This window comes from Phyllobates terribilis, unplaced genomic scaffold, assembly GCF_046119375.1.
Source record: "Phyllobates terribilis strain yellow unplaced genomic scaffold, ASM4611937v1 Scaffold_3__8_contigs__length_932513732, whole genome shotgun sequence".
Taxonomy (NCBI): domain Eukaryota; kingdom Metazoa; phylum Chordata; class Amphibia; order Anura; family Dendrobatidae; genus Phyllobates; species Phyllobates terribilis.
In genome coordinates, this window is record NW_027362763.1 from 264167540 (window position 1) to 264191863 (window position 24324).

Consider the following 24324-nt stretch of genomic DNA (forward strand, 5'->3'; position numbering starts at 1 on the left):
TGGTAATTTTCCAGTGGTATTATTGCTTTTCTTGTGTCTACTTTTTTTAATTCAAGGAAAAAAAAACTTTAAATACTTTTTCTTATCAAACTGCTAAATGACCCTTACGAAAAAGCACAAAATGTTGAAACCAATTTGGCCCAATAAATAAGTTTCATTTGTTTTTGCATGAAAAAAATGGTTTGACCAGTGGTCATGAGTCATGTTATTATTGTTTGCACACATTTTTCTCAAAGTTCAGCACAAGGTAATACTTTTGTAGCATGGTGACATAAATGCATATTGTATTTACACTACTGGTGCAAAATTCTTGTTTTCAGCGATAATTGTAAAAAATAACACAATACATTGTGCAGCCCATAGTGTCTCAGCGAGATTGAAAAGCACTAAGCCCTTAACAAAAAGTTTTCCCCTCTTGCTTTCACAGCATGCATGGCTATTTATTACCTGTTGCCTTCTCTGGATTGTTGCACATAAAACAAAGCCATGACCCGGTTTCCTCACTATATCCAAAAAGATCAAAAAACCTCACTTCTTCCAGATGCGTATGTATAAGATCCAAATCCTGGAACAAAAACACAATAAGCATTATTACTTTTGGAAATAAACTTCAAATATAACCAAGAAATTCTAAATATTTGTATTCCAAGTGGGAGCCAAAATATGAGCAGTCTCATACTGTGCCTACCATCAGAACTGTTGAAGATGAGCAAGATGTTAGCCAAGCTTTTGCACTGAGGCCACTATTCATTCCATAGGGTTTAATAATAACTGAATTTAGTGATTATTTGATGGAATGTCCATACTATTTGCCGACTGCTTCTGTGATTATCACTGTTATTGTAGAAGTGCTAGTATATTGATATTACAGTTTCTTGCTATGACCATCTTTTTATCACATATGTACAAATCATGTGGAAAATACATAACTATTACCTCCAAGAACTTGCTCTCATTCTGGAAATGATTAAATGCTAAGAATACCGGGTATAGTTCAGTACATTTAAAATATTGATTTTAAAAAGTCATTAAATAATTGGATACTTGATTTCTTTTTTTATGCATCTCCAATTCACACATATCAGTCCTTAAGCATAGTCTTTATAGGAGGGTAATTTATTTTTCGCATGCTTGACCATAGAACTCATTCACATATTTTATTCACTTAGATGAGAAGTATACAGACACTGCATTCCTTTAGCAATGATTCTTGAGATAAGTGCGGAAAGGAGTTGTAGTATGAAGATTGTGATTATCCCTTATATTAACAACCCAATCAGGAGAGTTTGTACGCTTGAATTTTTCTACTTATACTGGTTAACTCCCTTATAGGCATCAGTACAAATGTCCAAATCTAATGCTAATACTTCCTCTTGGATGCAAATAAGTAATGGTCAGATGTCAAGTCTAAATATTTGGATAATTCTTCTCGTTATATGTTAGAACAAAAAAAGAAGACTCTGCCACAAAAGATTTCCCACTTGAATCACAAACATTTATTGATCATACTGTGCACATCATGGTGGATCAATAGCACATTCTAGTATTTTACCTCAAACCCAGGAAAAGTTAAATCTTATGGTTTAAATCCTACTTTAGTTTGTAAATAATGAATTGCTGTTTGTAGAAAAATATTAAGATTTGAGAGTCCTCAGTGGTTGATACCTTTAATGGCTAACTGAAAAGATGATAACAAGTTGCAAGCTTTCGAGACTACTCAGGTCTCTTCATCAGGCATAGAATAACACAAAATCTGAAGAGTCACATATTTATACACAATGGGACACAGAAATAATGTAATAGATAAGACAGGTGACGTAAAGCAGAGCTATTACTGTGGGAGAGAGATAAACAGTTCTGGCTGTAAATATTGGATTAGTTCATAGATAAGGAGTGTGAAAGTTTTATTATCCGGTGATTGAGGTCTGGTCCAGGGTTGGCTTTGTCAAAACTGTAAATGTTTGTACATTGGTTGAATTCATATAAATTAAAGTGAACCTGTCAGCACAATTTTGTAATGTAAAGACATGGCTGTAATGCAGGGGCGGACACTGACAGTGGAGGGCCCCTGTGCAGGACTTCTGTCTGGGCCCCCCATCAAGCCCCACCCACATAAACACATGAACAATTGCATGTATGTATATGCACATTAAGGCCTCCATCACACGTCCTGATATATCCGTGTCCATGTGTGTCATCCGTGTGGCATCCATGTGACACACACTGGAATAGACATGACAAATGTTTAGGTGTTAGATGTGCAAAGATATACATAGATAGATATCCATGAGATATATAATTATTGCCTTGTGTGTGCAGTTTCATGGACATGTATTTAGTTAATAAATAACTGAAAAAATGAAGTGGAGTCTTCCGGATTTTTGATAACCAACAACTGTAAAGCATACAGCTGTGAGCTGATATTACCACGCTGGGAAGTCCCTGGTTGTTGGGCCCTTCCCAGCCTAAAAATACCAGCCCCAGCCGTCCAAGAAGTGATGCATCACATGAGATGCGCCAATTCTGGCGCTTTTCCCGGCTCTTACTGATTGCAATGGTGTGGTAGCAATCGGAGTAATGGTAGCTGGGATTGATGTCAGCTGTGAATTGTCAAAAATCACTGCTGGTATCAAGCCCTGGGGTTAGCAATGGAGAGGTGTCTATTACTAACCCAGTAATCCAAAAAAAAAAACAACGCACAAAAGTACTTTATTTGACAATCAGTCGTCTGAATGAGCTAGTGCACATATATAATTTTTCATACTGATCGATGGCCTGCGTGAAACAAATCGCCGCATGTACCAGTCTGGTCTGTTTTTTTAGACAAGGCTTGTGCTTGTCAACAGTAGGCAGCTGTGGTGCTCGTTTGCTATTCACACCATGCCTGTCACATCTGCAGCTCGCGGACATGACCGCTCTTCTGTCAGGGTACCACTGCTGATAACATGTTCGCTAACATAAATATTTAATTTGTAAAACAAAATTCTTACAAACTTTACAGAAGAGATGCTGCAGTTGTCCTGCATCAGACTTGTCCATGGTCCTCTTCTGCAGCTTAATGCTCCAAGATGTGACTCCAGGGCACAGAAGCCACTTGTTCTTCTTCACCAGTCAGCCCACCATAAATGTCCACATTAAGCAGAATATGGGATTGACTGACAGGGGATGCGACCCCTGTGCCACTGTGTGCAGGGCCTGTAACTATGAGGGGCCCTCTGCAGACTTCTTATAGTGGCTGTGGGTAACATTCACACTGAACCATCAAGCACTAGTGTCTCCCCCTCCCTAACAACCCCCTCCCTCCTCTCACTCACGTTGTGCAGATCTCAATGAGAGGAGTCTGCATGCTGTGAAGCCTGGTATCCACACACAAAACTCCCCTCCCCCTGTGGGTCCTGCAGATGGAGAGAGAGAGTGTCCCACACTCCTCCAGTGCTGTTAATCTCCAGCATCACAGAACCAGCAGCAGCATTGACAAGAGGAGAGGAAGGAGGCCCTCCCTGTCCAGAGTCTTTTGCAGAGTGCAACAGAGGGGCCCGCCCCTTCTGTCTGCAAATGACTCAGGTATGGCCCCCTCCTCTCCACTTAGTTTTGATGATGGTGCCGACTCTAGGATGGATCATGAAGTCTCAGTAGCTGATTGGGCCGCTGTGCAGCTGCACCAGCGGTACGTTACGTTAGCCCCTGCTGTAATGGTACTGCAATTCTGGTTACATTGATACCTTTGGTGAAGAAATCTACTTTGTTCTTTAATCACCATTTGAAGTCTTCTGTTAAGTAGTTTTTGGAGCACTGGGGCTAGACTGTACTGAGTCTTCTAATGCTTGTCTGCCCCTCCACTCGCCTCCAGTCTTTAAATAACAGGCCACTACTGTTTCAGTGACCTGCCTCCTCTGATAAAATCTTCTCTTCAAACATAGGAGGCAGGGGAGAGTCCAATGAATCACAGGCAGGGAGGAGAAGACTCAGTGCACAGTCCAGCCCCTGTGCACCAAAATCTAATTAGCAGAAAACTTCAAATGGCGATTAAGGAAGAACAACAAAGTGGATTTTTTCATCAAAGGTATCAGTTTAATCAGTGTTACAGCACCATTACAGCCTTGTATTTACATTACAAAATCGTACTGACAGGTTCTCTTTAACCCCTTTACCCTCGAAGGTGGTTAGCACGTTAATGACCAGGCCAATTTTTACAATTCTGACCACTGTCACTTTATGAGTTCATAACTCTGGAACACTTCAACAGATCCCACTGATTCTCAGATTATTTTTTCATGACATATTGTACTTCATGATAGTGGTAAAATTTATTCGATATGACTTGCGTTTATTTGTGAAAAAAATCAGAAATTTGGCGAAAATTTTGAAAATTTTGCAATTTTCAAAATTTGAATTTTCATACCCTTAAATCAGAGAGTCATGTCACACAAAATAGTTAATAAATAACATTTCTCACATGTCTACTTTACATCAGCACAATTTTGGAACCCAAATTTTTTTTTGTTAGGAAGTTATAAGAGTTAGAAATTGACCAGCGATTTCTCATTTTTCCAACAAAATTTACAAAACCATTTTTTTAGGGCCCACATCACATTTGAAGTGACTTTTAGCATCCTTTATGACATAAAATACCCAAAAGTGACACCATTCTAAAAACTGCACCCCTCAAGGTGCTCAAAACCACATTCAAGTTTAATCAGTGTTACAGCACCATTACAGCCTTGTATTCTTCACAAGAATTTTGGAATATGCAAGAAAAAAACATTTAACTTTTTTACTAAAAATGTTACTTTAGACCCCAATTTTTTTATTTTCGCAACGGTAACAGGAAAAAATTGATCCCACAATTTGTTGTAGAATTTCTCCTGAGCATGCTGATGCTCCATATGTAGGAGAAAACTACTGTTTGGTCACACGGCAGGGTTCGGAAGGGAAGGAGCACCATTTGACTTTTTGAATGTAAAATTTGCTTGAATAATTAGTGGACGCCATGTCACGTTTGGGGAGCCCCTGATGTGCTAAACAGTGGAAACCCCCACAAGTGACACCATTTTGGAAACTAGACCCCTCAGGGAACTTATCTAGATGTATCGTGAGCACCTTGAACCCCAAGATGCTTCACAGAAGTTTATAACATTTAGCCGTAAAAATAAAATTTTCACATTTTTCCCACAAAAATATTTTTCAGCCCCCAATTGTGCATTTTCATAAGGGTAACAGGAGAAATTGCACCGTGAAATTTCTCCTGAGTAAGCCGATACCCCATATTTGGGGGAAAACCATTGTTTGGGCGCACAGCAGGGTTTGGAAGGGAAGGAGCCCCATTTGACTTCTTGTAAAATTCGCTTGAATAATTAGCGGACACCATGCTGGAGAGCCCCTGATGTGCCTAACCAGTGGAAACCCCCATCAAGTGACACCATTTTGGGAAAATACTCTGTTTGGGTGCACGGCAGGGTTCAGAAGGTAATGAGCACTGTGTGACTTTTTGAACACAAAATTGTCTGGAATTGAGAGGGGACGCTATGTCGCTTTTGGAGAGCCCCTGATGTGCTTAAACAGTGGAAACCCCCCACAAGTGACCCCATTTTGGAAACTAGACCCCTCAAGGATTTTATCAAGGGGTATAGTAAACATTTTGAACCCAGAGGTACGACAAAGAATTTGATAACACTAGGTCATCGTATTGAATAAGTTGTCATTGGTGTTGAGCGCAAGTGCTCGCTACTTGAGTTTGCATCGGGTACTCGGGTATGCACCAAGTATCGCGGGTGCTCGAGTGACATGCTAGAGTCCCCGCCCCGCATGTTTCACGGTTGTTAGACACCCAAAAAAACATGCGGGGATCGCTCGTGCATGACAGGCAATCCCTGGAAGTTTTTTTGGCTGTATAACAGCTGCGAAACATATTAGGTAGAGACTCAAGCATGTCACTCCAGTACCTGCGATACTTGGTGCATACCCGAGCACCCAATGCAAACTCAAGTAGCGAGCACTTCCGCTCAACACTAGTCACCATATTGTCATCATTTTTTTTCTTTAAAAAAAAATTCCAACCCAACACAACCCTAACACAACCCTAATACAACCCAAACCCTAATACAACACTAACCCTAGCACAACCCTAACCCTAGCACAACCCTAACCCTAGCACAACTCCAACCCTAACCCTAGCACAACCCTAACTTCAGCACAACCCTAACCTTAGCACAATCCTAGCCCTAGAACAACCCTAACCATAGCACAACCCTAACCCTAGCACAACCCTAACCCTAAAACAACCCTAACCCTAGCACAACCCTAACCCTAGCACTACTCTAACTCTAACCCTAGCACAACCCTAACCATAGCACAACCCTAACCCTAGCACAACCCTAAACCTAGCATTTATTTTTTACGCCGTTCCTCGTGCGGTATAAGTGATTAGGCGACTTTATTCTTCAGGTCGGTGAGATTACAGCGATGCCAGATTTATATCAGGTTTTTAAGTTTTACAGCTGTCACACACTAAAAAAACCTTTTTTTTCGCAAAGACTAGTTTTTGCATCTCCATATTTTGAGAGCTATAATTTTTACATATTTCTGCCAACAGAGTCATGTAAGGGTTTGTTTTTTGCGGGACAAGTTGACGTTTTTATTGGTACCATTTTCGGGCACATGAAATTTTTTGATCGCTTTCTATTTCGATTTTTGGGAGGCAGAATAAACAAAAACCAACAATTCAGGAATTGTTTTTATGAGGCTTTTTTATGCTGTTCCGCGTGTGGTAAAATGGATAAGGCAGCTTTATTGTTTGGGTCAGTACGTTTACAGCGGTACCACATTTCTATAGTTTTTTTTTTATGTTTTGGTGCTTTTACACAATAAAAACTATTTTATAGAAAAAATATTTTTTTTTGCATCGCTTTATTCTGAGAGCTATAACTTTTTTATTTTTTAGCTGATGGAGCTGCATGGTGGCTTGTTGTTTGCAGGACAAGATGACGTTTACATTTTTATTTACAGTCGTCTTTTTGATCTCGTTTTATTCCATTTTTTGTTTGGTGGTGTGATGATAAAGCATCGTTTTTGCTTGTTTTTTTTTGTGTTTTTTTACCGTGTTCACTAAAGGGGTTAACTAATAGGACAGTTTTATAGGTCAGGTCGTTACGGATGTGGCGATACCAAAAATGTGTTCTTTTATTTATTTTTTTCATTATAATATTTATTTATGGGTACTATATATTTTTATTTTTTGGGATTATTTTTTCATTTTTTTAAAATAATTTTACAATTTTTTTTTCCACTTTCAGAGACTTTTTTTTAACTTTTACACTTTGCCCCACTATGGGACTTTCATTTTTTGCAGGTTGATCGCTTGCACAGCATAAGGATGAAGCATTATCCCCTATGCTGTGCAGGCTGTCAGCCCTGCACACACGTTAGGTAGATTGTGCACTGAGCATGCTGATGCCTGGTGACCCCGTTGTCGTCATGATGACATCGGGTCACCATACAAACTATCCGGACCCGGCATACACAGCGCGGGATGCCGGATAGACGGTAAGAGGGGGTGCTCTTACCGATGCTTGCCCCGGAAATGTTGCGATCGACTTCGATCACAGCATTTTGGGGGTTAATGTGCCGGGAGCGGTGCGGCACCGCTCCTGGCACATAGTACCAGTTGTCAGCTGGGACAATCAGCTGACACCCGGCACAGCGTCAGAAAGGGGTTAAAATGGGTCTTCAGAAAGGACATAAAAATGTTTAAAATGTCAAGTGTTTTATTGATTAAATTTAACAACATACATTGTATTTGGACAGTAATTATGACCTTGAACTGTAACTTCTCGCCAATGCAAAGAAGGACAGAAGGTGAAAAATGTAGTCAGAAATCATCCATCCAGCCTCCTATTGCCTATTAATATGTGTTAGCAGAATCTAAGACAGGGAAATGATTTGGGAAGATATGTGTGATGATGTCAAATACATGACATCCATTTTTCTGCTTGACAATTGAACTCCTGTAATGGAAACCTGATGCAATTGCTGTCTAAAGTCATATAGTAATGCAGAACACATCAGATCGTCAGTAGTGGAGACAGGAGATCTGATCTTCTATATATTCCTATATGGAATCACCAGCAAGAGGTGATAATTATTTGCATGGTCAAAAATCCTTGAACTTTCCACATCTGCAGATGATTTTCTGCTTTTATTACGATATTAACTTCATTTGATTCAGAGGCAGAAACAAGCAGCATAGGGTCTCAGCCTGCTTATGTGTCTGAACCTTCCATGAAGCCTCACCAATGTGCTCACACGCATATCAATATGATCATTCCCATTAGGAACACATATACACATATTTAAAATATGCACATGTTAGCACATCATACATGCATTAACACATTTTGCATGCACATATACAGTATACGGCAAGACACACACTATATATATATTATAAACATTACATATGCATGTAATCACACATTTACCTATTATGCACAAAGATACACTAATATACACATTGCACACATGGTATATTTTACTTTAATATCAGGAAAGAACAGAAAAACCCACCATGTTTGAACATGCCCCAAAATTAAGATTTTGGAATTTAATTTCTTTATTGATGGAAATTTTATTTATTATTCAGATGACCAGAAGAATATGTCTATGTTATTTACTAGTTTGTGATTTTTATTTTAAAAAAAAGTGTATAAAAATGTGTTTATTATACTGTAATTATTATATTTTTAATTTTATGGAAAATAAATATTTGACTTACTTTTCAGCTTCCTTTAAGTATTTTATACAGGTATATAGAGATGTACTGGTATATACAACTCTATCTCCATGTACCTGTACATTATACCTGTAAAAATGAGATCTTTAGGCAGAGAAAATCCTCTTACAGCCTGTGGCTCACTGATAGTGTTTCTGCCTTCCAGGCTATAGATCTCAAGCTGGAATCTCGTATAAAACCTGCTACAAGAAAATTAAGAAAGTATTTAAAAGCATCTAGTGAGCACATTTAGATGTCAGGAAAGACCCTGTCCATTAACCCCTTTATGATGACGTCAGTAATAGTACGTAGCTGCGCCCTGGGCCTTATGGACCAGCTACGTACTATTACGCGCCGTCTTTAATGTGATCGCATTAAATTTACGGCGCCATCTTAACTTCGGGTAGATGACGCCATCATCCCGGGGGGTGGCGCCGCCCCCCCCCGCTGCCAAGATCGCTGTGATTGGCTGTTCAATTCTGAACAGCCAATCACAGCATTTCTCACTGTTTCCGGCAATCAGATAGCCAGAAACAGTGATTTGAAGCCTAGGATCGATGCTCTTAAGAGCACCGATCCTAGGCTGTTGCTAGGAGACCCCAGCCCTGGCCCCAACCCGCTATGATCGGTGCGATCGCCGATCACATCGATCGCACCGATCATAGTGGGACCGTGCGGTGACAGGGCGGTCACGGGGCGTGACCGGCTTGTGACCTGTGAAGTGATCAGAAACCCAGACAGCGCTGATTGGCGCGATCGATGATGACATCGATCTCTCCAATCAGAGTACCTGAATACAGGTGACAGGGCGGTCACAGGGAAGTGTCACCTTTCTGTGACCCCCTGTGATGTGTGCACACCTCCAGACACCTCTGATTGGAGCGATCGATGATGACATAGTTCGCTCCAATCAGAGTACCTGAACACAGGTGACAGGGCGGTCACAGGGCGGTGTCACTTCCCTGTGACCCCTTTGATGTTGCTCCGGCCCTAGTCATCTCTGATTGGTGCGATCGATGTCATTATCAATCGCACCAATCAGAGTACCTGACTAGGAGGTGACCGGCCTGTCACCACCGTGCAGATCCTCACACTTGGTGAGGATTTCTACAGAGCAGTCACATTGCTGATCTCTCTGCTGGGCCTTGTAGTGCCACAGCATTTGTGACACCAAAAAACCTTCTCCTACCTGCTCCAGAGTCCAGTCTCCACGCTCCTGCTTCAGTCTCCAGGCTCCAGTCTCCAGGCTCCAGGCTCCTGCTCCAGGCTCCTGCTTGGGTCTCCAGGCTTTGGTCTCCAGGCTTTGGTCTCCAGTCTCCAGGCTCCAGTCTCCAGGCACCTGCTTGGGTCTCCAGGCTTCGGTCTCCAGGTTCCAGTCTCCAGGCTCCAGTCTCCAGGCTCCAGGTTCCTGCTTGGGTCTCCAGGCTCCAGTCTCCAGGCTCCTGCTCGGGTCTCCAGGATTCGGTGTCCAGACTCCAGTCTCCAGGCTCCTGCTTAGGTCTCCAGGCTTTGGTCTCCAGGCTCCAGTCTCCGGTCTTGGTGAGGATTTCTACACGGTCATACTGCTGATCTCTCTGCTGGGCCTTGTAGTGCCTCATCATTTGTGACACCACAAGACCTTCTCCTACCTGCTCCAGGCTCCGGTCTCTAGGCTCCTGCTTCAGTCTCTGGTCTCCAGGCTCCGGTCTCCAGGCTCCGGTCTCCAGGTTTCGGTCTCCAGGCTCCGGTATCCGGTCTCCAGGCTCCGGTATCCGGTCTCCAGGCTCCGGTCTCCAGCTTCTGCTCAGGTCTGCTGCTGATCTTGCTGCTGATCCTACTGCTGCTGAAAGAAGAACAGAGAAGACTTTGGTAAGTCCATATCTGATCTCCCCTCATTCACCCCAATTCCCCTCTCCCCCCTCCCCCCTCTTTTTACCCCTCCCCCCAGTATTTTTTTTTGTGCGTTCCGCAGCGGCCGAGCACTGACCAGTGACTACGTCACTGATCAACGTCCGTGCTCGCTGTTTTTCAGGACTTTATTTTGTCCCTGTCAATTCTTCCCCCCTACTTTGCACCACCTCCGTGCATGCATCCAACAGCCGCCGAGCATTGATCAGTGACGCAAATCACCGATCAGCACTCGCCACTTATTTTTCCACTAACCTTTTTTCTTTTTTAGAGGGCGGTTGCGCAGTCCGATTGTGCAGTGTGCTGGGCCTTGCAGTGCCATAGAAGCCTATGACACCACAATCGCTGCTCCTGCTCCTGCTACAGAAGACATCTGACAGAAGATATCTGACAGAAGACAACTGAAAGACGACATCTGAAAGACGACAACTGTAAGTAGGATTTTTTGAACCCTCCTCATCCACCCCAATCCCCCTCTACCCCTTCCCCCCCTTCCCATCCTCCTTTCTGCCACCAAGTGCTGATCATTACCTGATCAGTACTTGATCGCTCGTCTGTTGAACGTTTTTTTTTTTCATGCTTCCTGCAGCGGCCGAACGCTGATCAGTGACCACGGATAACTGATCCGCACTCGTGCTCGTTGTTTTACACAGCCTCGTCCTTTGCACCACATCTGCGCGCACATCCAGCAGCCGCCGAGTGTTAATCGGTGACATAGATCACCTATCCGCATTCGTGCTCGCTGTTTGCACCACCTACGATTTTTCCTTTTTTTTTTCAGAAAAAAAAAGTTTACACCCAAGCACACTGACACACACACACACACACACACACTCTAAATAAAGTACTGACACACATGCACCACATACAGTACAGACCAAAAGTTTGGACACACCTTCTCATTTAAAGATTTTTTCTGTATTTTCATGACTATGAAAATTGTAAATTCACACTGAAGGCATCAAAACTATGAATTAACACATGTGGAATTATATACTTAACAAAAAAGTGTGAAACAACTAAAAATATGTCTTATATTCTAGCTTCTTCAAAGTAGCCACCTTTTGCTTTGAGGACTGCTTTGCACACTCTTGGCATTCTCTTGATGAGCTTCAAGAGGTAGTCACTGGAAATGGTCTTCCAACAATCTTGAAGGAGTTCCAAGAGATGCTTAGCACTTGTTGGCCCTTTTGCCTTCACTCTGCGGTCCAGCTCACCCCAAACCATCTCGATTGGGTTCAAGTCCTTAATCGCTTTTAAGGGGCGTACCTGCCGAATAAGAGAGCCAGGTACGGAATCAAGCTGTATAAACTTTGTGAGAGTACCTCAGGGTACACTCACAAGTTTTGAGTTTACGAAGGGAAGGACTCCCAGATTGAGCCCCCTGAATGCCCCCCTGTTCTGGGAGTGAGTGGGAAAATTGTGTGGGATTTGGCACACCCATTGCTGGATAAAGGTTATCACCTGTACGTGGATAACTTTTATACCAGTGTCCCTCTCTTCAAGTCCCTCTCTTCAAGTCCCTCTCTGCGCAACGTACTGCAGCCTGTGGTACTGTCCGCAAAAATCAGAGAGGCCTTCCAAAGATGCTAATTGATCAGCTGCTCAGAAGGGGTGAGGCCAGAGCCCAATGTAGCGACCACCTTCTGGTGGTCAAGTACAAGGACAAGAGGGATATCCTTTTCTTGACCACCATTCATGGTTATGGCAGTACCTTCAGCACTGTACGAGGTTCCACTACACAGGTCGTCAAACCAGTACATGGGCGGAGTTGATCTCTCTGATCAAGTCCTCCAGCCATACAGTGCTTTGAGAAAGGCCAAGGTATGGTATAAGAAGCTGGGCGTGCACATCGTTCAGATGGCAATGTACAACTCTTTCCTTCTGTCACAATGTGCAGGCCAGACTTCTTCGTCGTACCTTCACTTCCAGGAGACAGTTATCAAGGCCCTGATATTTGGCAGTGGTGACGGAGCGGGCCCCAGTACTTCCGGAACTGAAGGACCTCAAATTGTACAAGGCCAGCATTTCCTGGGGGAGGTCCCTCAAACAGGAAAAAAAGGTAAGTCACAAAAGAGGTGCCATGTGTGTTCCAAAAGGGGAATACGCAAGGACACCACTTACCAATGCGACACCTGCCCCGACAAACCTGGCCTGTGCACTGAAGAATTCTTCAAAAGGTACCATGCTTCCATTCACTACTAAATTAATTTCTGACGTATGACAACCTGACGAACACTACACAACTGACGTAGTGTTCGTCAGGTTGTCATACATCAGTTCTGTAGTGATCGTCAGGTTGTCCTACACAACTGACGTATAACACTACATTATAGAATTCACCAATCAGGTATCAGTTCCAAAAAGGGGGGGCACTTGTTGGGCATTTCCACTGTTTAGGCACATCAGGGGCTCTGAGAACATGACATGACGCCCACAGACCATTCCATCAAAGTCTGCATTCTAAAGCGTCACTCCTTCCCTTCCGAGCCTTGACATGCGCCCAAACAGTAGTGTTCTCCAACACATGGGGTATCAGCCTACTCAGGAGAAATTTGACAACAGATTTGAGGTCCACTTTCTCCTGTTACCCTTGTGAAAATATTTTCTTTTAACATTTTTGTGGAAAAAATGTTTTTTTTTATTTTCACAAGTCAACATTATAATTTTCTGTGAAGCACCTAGGGGTTCAAGGTGCTCACAACACATCTAGATAAATTCAATGGGGGGTCTAGTTTCCAAAAAGAGGGCACTTGTTGGCCATATCCACTGTTTAGGCACAACAGGGACTCTGCAAACAAGACATAACGTCCACAGACCATTCCATCAAAGTCTGCATTCCAAAGAGTCATTCCTTCCCTTCCGAGCCCTGCCGTGCGGCCAAACAATGGCTTTTCCCCAAATATGGGGTATCTTTGTACTCAGGAGAAATTGCACAACAACTTTTGGGGTCCAATTTCTCCTGTTCCCCTCGTGAAAATAAAAAAAATGTGGCTAGAAAATCATTTTTGTGGAAAAAAGTGATTTTTTTTTTCACGCCTCTACGTTCTAAACTTTTGCGAAACACTTGGTTCAAAATGCTCACCATTCATCTAAATAAGTTCCTTAAGGGGTCTGTTTTGCAGCTGTTATACAGCCCAAAAAAAGTCACGGGGATTGCCTGCCATGCACGAGCGATCCCCACATGTTTTTTTGGGGTGTCTAATAACCGTGAAACATGCGGGGAGGGGACTCGAGCATGTCACTTGAGCATCCACGATACATTGTGCATACCTGAGTACCCGATGCAAACTCAAGAAGCGAGCACTTGCACTCAAGACTAATGACAACTTATTCAATATGATGACCTAATGTCATCAAATTCTGTGTCGTACCTCTGGGTTCAAAATGTTCACTATACCCCTTGATAAAATCCTTGAGGGGGCTAGTTTCCAAAATGGGGTCACTTGGGGGGTTTCCACTGTTTAGGCACATCAGGGGCTCTCCGAATGCGACATGGGGTCAATTCCAACGAGTTTTGCATTGAAAACGTCAATTGGCGCTCCTTCCCTTCCGAGACCTGCCGTGCGCCCAAACAATGACTTTCCCCCACATATGAGGTATCGACGTACTCAGGAGAAATTTCACAACAACTTGTGGGGTCTAATTTCTCCTGATACCCTCGTAAAAATAAAAATATTGCGGCAAAAATATTGTTTTTTTTTTTTTTAAAAATTATTTTTTTTTTCACGGCTCTACGTCATAAACTTTTGCAAAACACTTGGGGGTTCAAAGTGCTCACCACACATCTAAATAAGTTCCTTAAGGGTCTAGTTTCCAAAATGGGGTCATTTGTGGGGGGTTTCCACTGTTCTAATGTTTAGGCACATCAGGGGCTCTCCAAACGCGACATGGGGTCCGCTGTCAATTCCAGCGAGTTTTGCATTGAAGACGTCAATTGGCGCTCCTTCCCTTCCGAGCCTTACCGTGCACCCAAACAACGGCTTTCCCCCACATATAAGGTATCGGCATACTCCGAAGACATTGCACAACAACTTTTGGGGTCCGATTTCTCCTGATACCCTTGTGAAAATAAAAAAATTGGGGTCTAAAATAAAATTTTTGTGAAAAAAAGTTATACGTTCATTTTTTCCTTTCACGTTCAATTAATTGGTGTGAAGCACGTGAAGGGTTAATAAACTCCTTGAATGTGGTTTTGAGCACCTTGAGGGGTGCAGTTTTTAGAATGGTGTCACTTTTGGGTATTTTCTGTCATAAAGGCCCCTCAAAGTCACTTCAAATGTGATGTGGTCCCTAAAAAAAATGGTTTTGTAAATTTTGTTGTAAAAATGAGAAATCGTTGGTTAAATTTTAACCCTTATAGCTCCCTAACAAAAAAAATTTTGATTCCAAAATTGTGCTGATGTAAATTAAACATGTGGGAAATGTTATTTATTTTCGCCAAATTTCTGTTTTTTTCACAAATAAACGTAAGTGATAACAAAGAAATTTTACCACTATCATGAAGTACAATATGTCCCGAAAAAACAATCTCAGAATCAGGGGGATCCGTTGAAGCGTTCCAGAGTTATTACCTCATGAAGTGACAGTGATCAGAATTGTAAAAATTGGCCCGGTCATTAACGTGCAAACCACCCTCGGGGGTAAAGGGGTTAATTCAGATGCTGAGAGGGCCCCTCTTCCATATTAACAAGGGGAGATGACGAACACAGTAGTGTAGTTATACAAGATGTGACTGTGGATGCTTATGTATAAATTGTTATAAGTATCGGCACACATCAGCCTTGTTGGTACCCTTTACTCACAGGCCCCTGTATAGCTGAACCCGAAGCACATGTGGTATGTTCACCCTTGATTTCATTTTCATCCATGTGCTGAATACATAAAATTATAATAATATAAAGCTACTGACAAGACTGTAAATATTTATGCAAGCAGTAAAAAAGTCTTAATCAGTTAATGTGACTGACAGTATCACAAACATCACCCTCAGTTCATATGATTCCATTTATTCTTTTCAAATAATTCATAAGCAAATCAAAGGCCTGAAAAAGCTAAACCACTGGTGGCATCTGAGCTATTTACTGCAATTCTAATCATATGGAAAAAATGTGTAACGAGTGATGTTAAAATTGAGTGCCTTGAAATTACAGAGAAGAACTGTAGGGTGGCAAAATAGATCAGTCGCTTCAGTGTGTAATGAAAATGATATTAAGGCTTTATATAATTACAGGAAGAGAGGAAATTAGTGGCTTAAAACTGTAAACAAATATATCCATTTTGTTATCATATTCATGCAATGTGAAAATCTAATTTGAGTTGGTGCATGACCAAACCACAATCCAATAAGTAGTTAGAGAAGTAACTGCTCAAAATGGAAATTCAATTAAAAGGGTTGTCCAGGTTTGAGAGAAAAGTCTGCAAGCACTCTAAGTGACTGCAGACTTTTGAATCATGGCAGCATTCTGTGCACACATTGTCATGATTCCCTGATATTGTCGACTAGTCTCATCTGGCTTCTCTCAATGAAAGTGAATTAAGAAAAGTCAAATGCGTCTAGTCAGCACATGACCGCATGTATGCAAATCACATAAATGCGGTCAGTCATGTGACCATTTGCTCACATTGGTAATACTGGGGAATCCTCCACCATGCTTATCTGTTGGAAAAGTGTTATTTTCCTTATAAGCTTCATTGCGCAGTTTGTAAACAAACTGTTGCTTTGCATTGCCAAAAAGCTCTATTTTTGTTTCATCTGCACACAAGACGTCATTTTTTGAAAACTTCATAAGGTGAGCATTAGACAACCACTTAGCGGATCCCTTCACATCAGGTATCATATAAATCAGCATCAAAGCACCGTTATAGCCATGCCTTTAGTTTATAGGGCTAATTCCTGCTGACAGGTTTCCTTTAAGTTGAGTCATTTTATTCTAATGTTACTCACACTATCACACAATAGAAATCTCTAAGTCTCAATAAAAGCATACTGCAATTTACCGATTTGTAGTATATAAAGTATCCTTGTTGAAGACTGATTGTCTTTATCTCAATAAGGACAATAGAGGAGCCAATATGTCCATTGTGTCTATTTCTAATTAGTATTATTAAAAAAAAATGAGTTTTAAAGTGTTGTCCTGTTATGACATGCACTTTTCATGTGCCCTGTTTTATATGCCCATTCAAGACCCCTGGATGAGTTAGAGCCAAACAAGCTCTTGCGCTGGTGAACTAAGGCTAAATAGCATGAACAACCATTGATTTGCCAGCAAAATGTAGTGACCTGTAACGACTGCAGCAGAGAAAATAAGTGGCTCAAAGGAGCAAAGCTTTCCACAGTATTAGTAGAAGTGTATAGAAGCATTACAGTATGTGTTGCATTGCAATTATAGAAGATTTAAAAATGACATCACAAGATAACCTCCATATGCAGGACTAAAATTTTACAGCTGTGTAAATAAATCCTACTTTGTGATGCCTAGCCGTACATCTGAAATATTTCCTATTTCAATAAGCTTTCCTTGTTCAAGTGCAATGCAAATGTAAAGGAATGGATGAGTTAATGTGACAGCAAGTATGTATCTAGGTTTGTGCGTAAGATGCTTGTTCTAAAAAAAATGGCAATTATTTCCAGTAAATGATAAAATACTTTATACATTGTCTGCATACGTTTTCATATTCCAGCAATATCCATGATGGTGTGCAGTTGCAATGGCGACATCAGTTTTATTCTACGTCATATCTAGGAATTTACATTACACCGCACAATGGATATTTTTAAAAACTTGATGTGATCACCAGTATTTGGCAGTAGCAATGTTTTATAAGAACTAGTAGAGACAGTAGTTGAAGAACATATAAAACCTTTGTTATAATACTGTATTCCCCAAACTCAGATAATAAATACTTGTGTCATTTACTGGAAACTTGCACACATCTGGAAATGCTTTATTTCATCCTTGGCAAATTCAGACTTACTGACTTTTCACCCTAATTTCTTCTTTATAGTAAAACCATTTGTATTTTGAAATCTGATGGGCACATTGCTTACTGTGCCAGGATGCTACAGATAATAGGCCAATATGTTAAGAGTTTCTATTTGGCAAAGTAGTATTTGAGACCTGGTAGGGTCATAATCATCAACAACAAAACATTGTGTATCCACACAAGGAGACAATATCAAGAAAAATGTTGGTAATATTGCCAAACAATTCCAGCATTTTATAATTTAGTTAAGGCCATTTTAACCCCTTTATCCCCGAGGGTGGTTTGCACGTTAATGACCAGGCCAATTTTAACAATTCTGACCACTCTCACTTTATGAGGTAATTACTCTGGAACGCTTCAACGGATCCCCCTGATTCTGAGATTGTTTTCTCGTGACATCTTGTACTTCATGATAGTGGTAAAATTTCTTCGATAACTCTTGCGTTTATTTGTGAAAATAATGGAAATCTGGCCAAAAAATTGGAAAATTTTGCAATTTTCAAAATTTGAATTTTTTATGCCCTTAAATCAGAGAGATATGTCACACAAAATAGTTAATAAATAACATTTCCCACATGTCTACTTTACATCAGCACAATTTTGGAACCAACATTTTTTTTGATAGGGGTATGACAGAAAACACCCAAAAGTGACACCATTCTAAAAACTGCAACCCTCAAGGTGCTCAAAACCATATTCAAGAAGTTTATTAACTCTTCAGGTGCTTCACAGGAATTTTTGGAATGTTTAAGAAAAAAATGAACATTTAACTTTTTTCCCAAAAATGTTAATTTAGACCCCAATTTTTTATTTTGCAAGGGTAGCAGAAAAAAATGGACCCCAAAATTTGTTGTGCAATTTCTCCTGAGCACGCCAATACCCATGATGTGCCTAAACAGTGGAAACCCCCCACTAGTGACACCATTTTGGAAACTAGACCCCTCAGGGAACTTATATAGAGGTGTGAGAGCAGCAGCAGCTCCCTGTGCTATACAGGCTGTCACTGCTCCAGACTGAGAAGATACTTTGGTCTTGCACTGCGCATGACCAAAGTATCTTCCTGCTGTCTGGTGACCCAGATGTTGTCATGACGACATCCGGTCATCATGGCAACATCCGGGAGCCGCAGCAGACAGCGTTGGATACCAGCAGGAGAGGTGAGTATCTGCGATCACCTACTCTTGCCCTCACAATGCTGCGATCGACTTCGATCGCAGCATTGAGGGGGTTAATGTGCAGGGAGCGGTGCAGGACCGCTCCCTGCACATAGTACCAGGTGTCAGCTGTGACAATCAGCTGAAACCTGGTGACGATCGCCCCGCACCGCTTGTGTGCGGGCGTGATCGCCATATGACCTAATAGTACGTCATTGGTCCAATTGGCCCAGGTCACCATGACGTACTATTTGGTCACACGTCAGAAAGGGGTTAAGATGTTGACAAGTTTCCAGTTGAAGACTTACAAAAACACGCCGGATAATAAATAAAAATTGATATATAGGGGTAGTTCTAAGACAGTGGTCTCAAACACGCGGCACGTGGGCCGCATGCGGCCCCCGAGGCGCTATTGTGTAGCCCTGTGCCCCTGAGTTCCCGAGACGATCATGCCCAGGGAATCAAGGGACTGCCAATGACAGTGCTTGTTTTCAGCTGAATGTGCGTCCAAGGACACACATTCAATTGAATTGTATCGCAGAGCACCGCAGAGACCAGCTCTCTTCACCGCAATACCTATACCAGCCATTGTTCAATCAGAAGCCAGCAGCTAACGTCGTTGTGCTCGTCACAGCAGCACATGATGTCACTGCCATGCAGCACCCCGGTTGGGGAGGAGGAAGTGGATGCTATTTGACAAGGGAGCAAGGTCAGGTGAGTAGATGTGTATGTGAAAAATGGCATATTGGGGGACATTATTATAAAAAGAGGACCTGGATGGGGACATGACTACAAGATGTGACCAGTATGGGGGACGTTACTATAAGATGGAGATTAGGATGGAGACATTACTACAAGATGGAGACCAGGATGGGAACATTGCTACAAGATGGGACATGGGACATCACTACAAGAAGGGGACACTTATGGGGGATATTACTACAAGATGGGACCAGAATAGGGACATTACTACAAAAAGGGGAGTAGGATAGGGAAATTACTACAAGAAGAGGAGTAGGATTAGGACATTACTATAAGATGGGGACCAGGGAGGGGGACATTACTATAAGATGGGACAAAAATGGGGACATTACTACAAAATTGGGACTAGGATGGAGGACATTAATTCAAAAAGGGGACTTAGATGGGGGACATAACTACAAGAGGAGGACCAGGATGGGGACATTACCACAAGATGGGGCCAGGATGGAGAAATTACAACAAAATGAGACATAGCTACAAGAAGGGGACAAGGAATGGGAGACATTACTATGAAATGGCACTAGGATGGGGGCATTACTACAAAAGGGGGATCAGGATGGGGACGTTACTACATGATGGGACCATGATGGAGAAATTACTACAAAATGGGACAAGGGAGGAGACATTACTACAAGATGAGACCAGGTTTGGGTCATTTCTACAAGATGAGGGTCATTATTACAGGATGGGGGACATTATTACAGGACGGGAATCATTACTACAAAATGGAGATCAGGATGGGGACATTATTACAGGACGGGGGAATAATGGTTAAACCATATTGATGTATGGGGCAGATTGCAGGACAAAAAAAGGAAAACATTTTTATAGATTAAAAAGAAAGTCAAAATAAAAATATTTTGCCACTAAAAATTATGTTTTATGTAAAAACTGAAGTTTAAAAGAAAACTTGTACCATAACACGCGATAAACACCATAAAAAAAAACACCAAAAATTATACAAAATGATCAAAAAGTAATACAGAACAAAAATGATATAGCTGAAAACATCACATTGTCTCGCAAAGAAAGCGGTCCATCATATTTTAATTTTTACTGTGTGGCCCATTTACCCGCTTGAGTTTGAGACCACTGCTCATTAGAATTAGAAATTAACTATTTTTCTCTAGCTAGTTTCAATTTCCCTTCTTCATATTCTATCCTCAATGAATGTATGATATTCATTTCTTTACATAAGAAGGCATTCTAGTCAATAATGTACAATATTACAATTTTGTATTTATATGTGATTGATCAATTAATTTGATTTGAGTACACTTTTTTATCACAAGAAAGCTGAAAAAGTAAAGCCTTGTTGAGTTTTTGATGCTCAAAGTTAGGCTGGCCTGGTATATATGTACATTGGGCTTCTTGTAATCATTTTTTATATACTTTCTCACTACTGGGATACAGCTTTATTTGGCAAATTTCCCCCAAATTTACATTGTTCTGATGTACATATCTGATATGTCTTGATAACAAAGTATTGACATTTGAGTTGAAAAGGGGTAAAGATTATATAAAACAAGCATTGATTATAGATGAAAAGTTTAAATACCTATTTAATCTATCTCCCACTTTGACAATGCTCTACGTGTTGCCAGAAATACATAAAAAACTTGCCCTGTTCTTTGAGTCCTATTGTGTCAGGCAATTTTAGCCTTACCAAAGTTTACATACATAAATTAAATACACACCTCTTTTGAAACTTTACTTTCTTTTCTGAAGGATTCCAAAGATATTTCCAGCTCCAGGGAATAGATGTCACATTTACCACCAAGATCACCAGTTTGGATGTAGAATCTTTATACACAAATATTCAACACTTTCTTGACTAATCGGCAATTTAGCACTTTCTGAGCATGATACACAACTCATTCCACAAGATGCGCAATTCAGTCCACACAGTGGCCCATGAGTGGATAAAGAAGCATATTTCTTGTTACGTCTTACCTAGTGAAGGGGATGCTTGAAACTTTTGGTCCATATGAGCAGATAAAATGCAGCATGTACGGATGACGTTGATGCAGTGAGGAGAACTAGCTGGAGCAAAAGGGGGTATAGAGGCCGGATGGTAGCCATAGGAGTGGAGGGTGAAAACTCAATGTAGGAGGACACAGGAATAGTTTTTAGATTCATAAGAAAACTGTGAGAGAATGGCTTCTACTCCTATAAAGTGCAAGTGGCATCCACTTAAAAAAAAACAGTCAAAGGAGATACCATTTGGGAATAGCTCTTGATAAATTGTCAGCAATAATTTAAATGCCAAGTAATATTCAAAGAGTTTTAAAGCCTATTAGGTTGTGGCCAGTCCAGAATTGCCAAAACTTTTTTAGAATTCATCTGCAGGCCACCAAAGGAAATATTGACAAGAAATGGCAACTCTTGGCGTGCAAAACGCACTTCTCAAGTTTTGCTTACTGATTTTTCTACAGTCTATGTAAAACTGAATGAACATGCCAGTGATGGGAGTCCAGAGCCTTAGAGAATATAATGTTGCTGTCTAGGTCTACAAGAAGATAGTGGTTCAAGACATCAAGGAAGATTTCATTTACAAACTGTTGGTGCATGGCTAAAGTGTTACAAAGCATGACTAGATATTTGTAATGGCCTTCTCAAGTGTTTTCTATTCAACACCCATTTTGATACATTTTAAATTGTAGACTTCATGAGATCTAGTTTTGAACAAATGCAGGCTGCCTTAATTCAGTCAGAAATAACTTATGAAGGACAATGGAAAACAATTATTAACTGCAAATTTGAATCCTGGTAATAGATGCATGATCTAAAGGACCCTTTTTATAACTAAGAAGAACACCACTCTGGCCATTGATGTTCATTTCTGGATAAAGTCACTCTTCAGGTTCTCCATTATATTAGCTGTCATGACTTCATTTTGAGGAAGGGACAAAAGGAGACTTTTCTACGAGAGGTCCTGGGAGAAGAAGAATAGGATTTTCAAACGGCCAATGAGATAGCAAGAGCTCAGCTTTTTGCTTGCAATACACATCTGTAAAGTCCTGGTATGGAGGTAGAATGTTAGTTCTTGAGGAAACAGAGTAAGGAAGATTGGATCTATTCATAGAAATGAGCTCTAGTGATGTCTCAAGAGGATAGAGATATGCAGTTATTGAGCCAAGGACTAATCAAAAAAATTCTGAAATCTGTGGAGTACAGAAAAGTTTGTCTAGAAAATTTAAAGAACTTGAAAGAAATTGATCAATTTTTTTATGGAGATGTAGCTCCAAAAGCATAGGTTCAAAAAATCCCTCAGAGAATAGAGATTTCACTGATACTCTTGGCAGCCAGCAATCATGAACCTTCTCTCTGGATCTCTTCTGGAAGCAAAGATCCAAACAGGTAGCAAGAGTAAACAGATTGTTGAAGGAAGTTGACAGATCCCTACCAGCCAATTCATCTTTAATCTGGCTTGAGAGTCTGCCATAGAAGACTGCCAATAAAATGTCATCATTCCAAACTTGCTCAGATGCTAGAATCCAAAATTGAATGGCTTACTGGCCCACTGCATTAATCACTTGTCTCAAGCTAAATAGTACATCAGCCACAAAGATTCTTCTGATGGAGATTAGAAACGCACAATGTCCTGTATCTTTTTGGAGCCGACATGGTTCATTGAAAATTTGTGGAAATCCGTAAAGAATGACAGGAGGAGAAACCTTAAAGGGCTCATCCTCTTTTGACAGAGATGCTGCCCAAGAAAATGCATTTCCATAAAGCAAAACCAATATATAGGTCACTTGTGTTTTATCGGATGGGAACAGATGTGGACAAACTACAATGTGTATAGTACATTTATCAAACATCATGAGGCCTTAAAATTCCCATTGAACCATGGTGGAAGTAGAAAAATTGTGGTTAGTGGTGAAGATACTGTTGACTACTCATTCGTCCATCAAAACTAGTTTGGATGGCTGGATGGAGTACAGAATGGACTGTAGCAAGGAGAACTATCATGAGCAATGGAGAATGTTTTAGCTCTATGGTAACTGGAGGAATGGAGGCAGTAGAGGCTGGAGACTCAACATACAAAGAGTGAGGATAACAGAACAGAAGAGTAGACTTGTAAGTGTGCCAGAGCTGGGTCAACAAGTAGATATGATAGAAAGGGTGGGTATTGTAGCAGAACCCAACAGCCAGGCAAAGCTGCTTAGGTCAGGAGACTCATAAGTAGCGATGTAGCGGGGCTCAGTGACATGAAAAGCCTGGGAATGTCAGGAGGCACACTTGTATGGGTGTAACAGAGACCACCAACATTGTAGGGCTGGGTTTCACACAAAATTCACAAATAGCAATTTATCGCAGTCCAGCAGCATGGCAAAGCTGCGCATTAGTGATGCACGAACGTGGTCAGATTAGGGGTTATCCGGCTATGCTCAAGTCCTAACCGAGAATCTTTGGCGTGCTTGGAAAACATGTTTGCGTTGCCGCGGCTGCATGTCTCGCGGCTGTTAGCTGCAACACATGCAGGAATTGCCTGTTTGTCAGGCAATCTCAGCATGTGTTGCAGCTCTCAAACATGTTTTCGGAGCACACTGAAGATACTCGGTAAGGACTCGAGTGTGCTCAGATAACCCTTTATCCTAGCACATTCGCGCATCACTGCTGTGCATGTCAGGAGGCACACTTGTGGTGATGTAGCACAGTCCAGTAGCATAGCAGTGTTGGGTTATTTAGGAGACCCACTTTTGAAGATGTTGAAGAGGCCAAAATCGAAACAGGCACACTTATGAAGTCGTAGCATCACAG

General features: G+C 41.3%; 1 protein-coding gene across 2 annotated transcripts in view; it reads right to left on the reverse strand.

Moving 5' to 3' along the window:
• The window catches only part of VEPH1 (ventricular zone expressed PH domain containing 1), a 688962-nt gene that overhangs the window by 101693 nt on the left and 562945 nt on the right, over positions 1–24324 (reverse strand). For both annotated transcript variants that reach the window (XM_073674780.1, XM_073674781.1), the window contains exon 12: positions 448–565. In XM_073674780.1, coding sequence (XP_073530881.1) covers positions 448–565 — 118 coding nt within the window. The remainder of the gene's footprint in view (positions 1–447; positions 566–24324) is intronic.